Genomic DNA, 2,363 nt, shown 5'->3' with positions numbered 1-2,363 from the left:
GGATGCATTGACAAGACAGCACTAAGCATACATAGTTAAATTAACCCCCAAAACAAGGCCATGTTTATAAGCACAATGCTGTGGCATCCAGAATTACTAGGTAGTGCCTGAAAGCACTGCAACAACTACTGCAGTAATACACCCAAGAGCCACATAAATTCAGGTTTTTGCTTGCAAATGCTTCATGGGTACCAGGATGCTGCTGTACTGTTTGTTCGAGACACACTGTAACTCAGTCTACTTTATTTATTGAGAACCATCATTAGAAATATATGGCAAAACCACAAGCTAATAATATCTACTAATTGTGGTGGAGAGGCCTATCTTTAAGAAGGCTGGAAATCATGACCATTCAAACAATGCTAATGTAGCTGATCTAGAACCGGACTGTGTGAATACATAAATGACAGCAATAATCCTGTAGTCAGGATTGCATTTGAGTATCTGTCATTTTAATCAATACATCCAATTCTCTGTCCTCCATAAATCTTAGGAATACAGAATTAAAACCTGGAGCACAGATATCAGCTTAGGGTAAAAACAGACTTAGAAAGATAACTAGTAACATTTGGTAACGTGCTAAACTGCTTACTGAGTTTCAAGTTCAGAAAGGATTAACTATTCCTTCATCGTACTCGCACAAAAGACAATACACTTAAGGATATCGTTCTTTTTCTCTTGCCTGAAACAGACATTGTCTTTAGGAAACTGATAGGAATCACTTATGAATGGAACTTCTTGTTTGCATGGTTCGCCAGCTGGCAACCCTTGGTCTTTCCTCTATAGCTAGTATGCAAAACCCCAGATTTGGGGCATAAGAATACCTGCCACATCCCATCTCCCCCCCTCCCCCAAATGCAAGAAATAGCATCAGACTCTTCTGATGGAGATGGGAACAAATTATAAGTTTACACTACAATCTGTATCTGTCTTTACTACAAAAGCAATAAAAACAAACACATATAATAAGGAATCTCTCCACATAGAGGAAACAGGATCTACAACTTGGGTCTCAGAAAAATCAACACCAAGAACAAACCCAACAGAATCATCTTAAAAGTTACCATTGTTGCAGTTCAAAGCCCATGTCCCAGCAGGCCTAAAAATGTAAGTCTACTTTGGGACAGATACACTAAAATCTACCCCATGGCAACAAAGACTAACAGCAGTTTTAACAAGAAAGACAGAACCTGAATGCCTCTGTAAACTAATATCCATAAAAAAATTAACACACTGAAACCCCTAAGAAAGAATACAATGCTGTATGGATACTTACATAACATATGTTTTGCTGGTAGCTTTAACTCCTCCAATAGGGATTCTTCTAACAATTACCGATGAGTTCTTAGGAATCAGGGCATTATCATCTGTGTATTCTGAAAACATGATGGATACAGAAAAACATTAGTCAATTCGTAAGAATGTATATTAATATGTAATTACATACCACTTCAGAGAATCCCTTTACAGATATAAAAGCAATATTTTATATGTAACATTGCGCTTTTATCGTCTCAATACACTAACAGTACATTGCAAGAAATCTTCAGGTTTGATATCAAACACAAGCAGCAAAATCTTTTTATTTTTTTAAAATAGTTTGAATGCCAACAGCAAAATGGTCTCAAAGATCACTAAAGCAGTCTGCTAATGCATGAGGTTCTCTCCCGACCTAGCTTAAGTTGCTTTTGCTTCTATTAGGCTACAAAACCAATAGCTCTCTGGAGAAAAACAAAGCACAGCAGTCTCACCTGCCTAAACCAGGTTCTAAAGCCTGACTAGCTTGCCCTGCAACGAAACAGGCACTCGGCTAAAGCATGAAAACTCTGCGCCATTGCTTTCATAGCTGCTAACTAGAAACGATTCACCTCTGCTGCTAGTGCTCGAGACTGACAGAACACAGAAGGCAGCCTGCCACCTCCGTCTATTTCTTGGAGCTTAACCCATCAACAACCACACTTCTCAGCTGCCCACTGCTTTACATTTGAACGGAAATCTGGCAGTGCTACAATTTGGATCACAGAAATTTGGGTTCTTTTTCTGAGCTTGCTTTCCCAAGTAGGGCAGAATTGCCTCCAACTAAAGTGCTATTTCCCCTCTTAAGCTAATCTTCAAGTTCGCATTAACCAAAGGCACGTGAATTCTTCCAATTCGCTCTTCACAGAGCAGAGAGCCTCAAACAAAATTACTTACGAAGACAGCCTTGAAAAGCCTTTCGAAAACAGTGTGTGCCCCGAAGCTATCCATGCTTTGCCTTGGCTTACACCATGTTAGTCTTTTGAAGAGGAGGAAAACCTTCTGACCTTTTACATAAGGCCCAAGCAAAAAAAACCAACTACCTGAGACACTTTGAGTAAGCTTAA

General features: G+C 39.2%; 1 protein-coding gene across 1 annotated transcript in view; it reads right to left on the bottom strand.

Annotated features, from left to right (window-relative positions):
- RBBP6 (RB binding protein 6, ubiquitin ligase) overlaps positions 1-2,363 on the bottom strand; it is a 60,728-nt gene that overhangs the window by 24,449 nt on the left and 33,916 nt on the right. The window contains 1 exon segment of the mRNA XM_019473964.1: positions 1,277-1,376. Coding sequence (XP_019329509.1) covers positions 1,277-1,376 — 100 coding nt within the window.

This window comes from Aptenodytes forsteri, unplaced genomic scaffold, assembly GCF_000699145.1.
Source record: "Aptenodytes forsteri isolate BGI_AS27 unplaced genomic scaffold, ASM69914v1 Scaffold55, whole genome shotgun sequence".
NCBI classification, from domain to species: domain Eukaryota; kingdom Metazoa; phylum Chordata; class Aves; order Sphenisciformes; family Spheniscidae; genus Aptenodytes; species Aptenodytes forsteri.
Note: the sequence above shows the minus strand (reverse complement) of the source record. Positions and strands in the feature narration are given on the sequence as shown.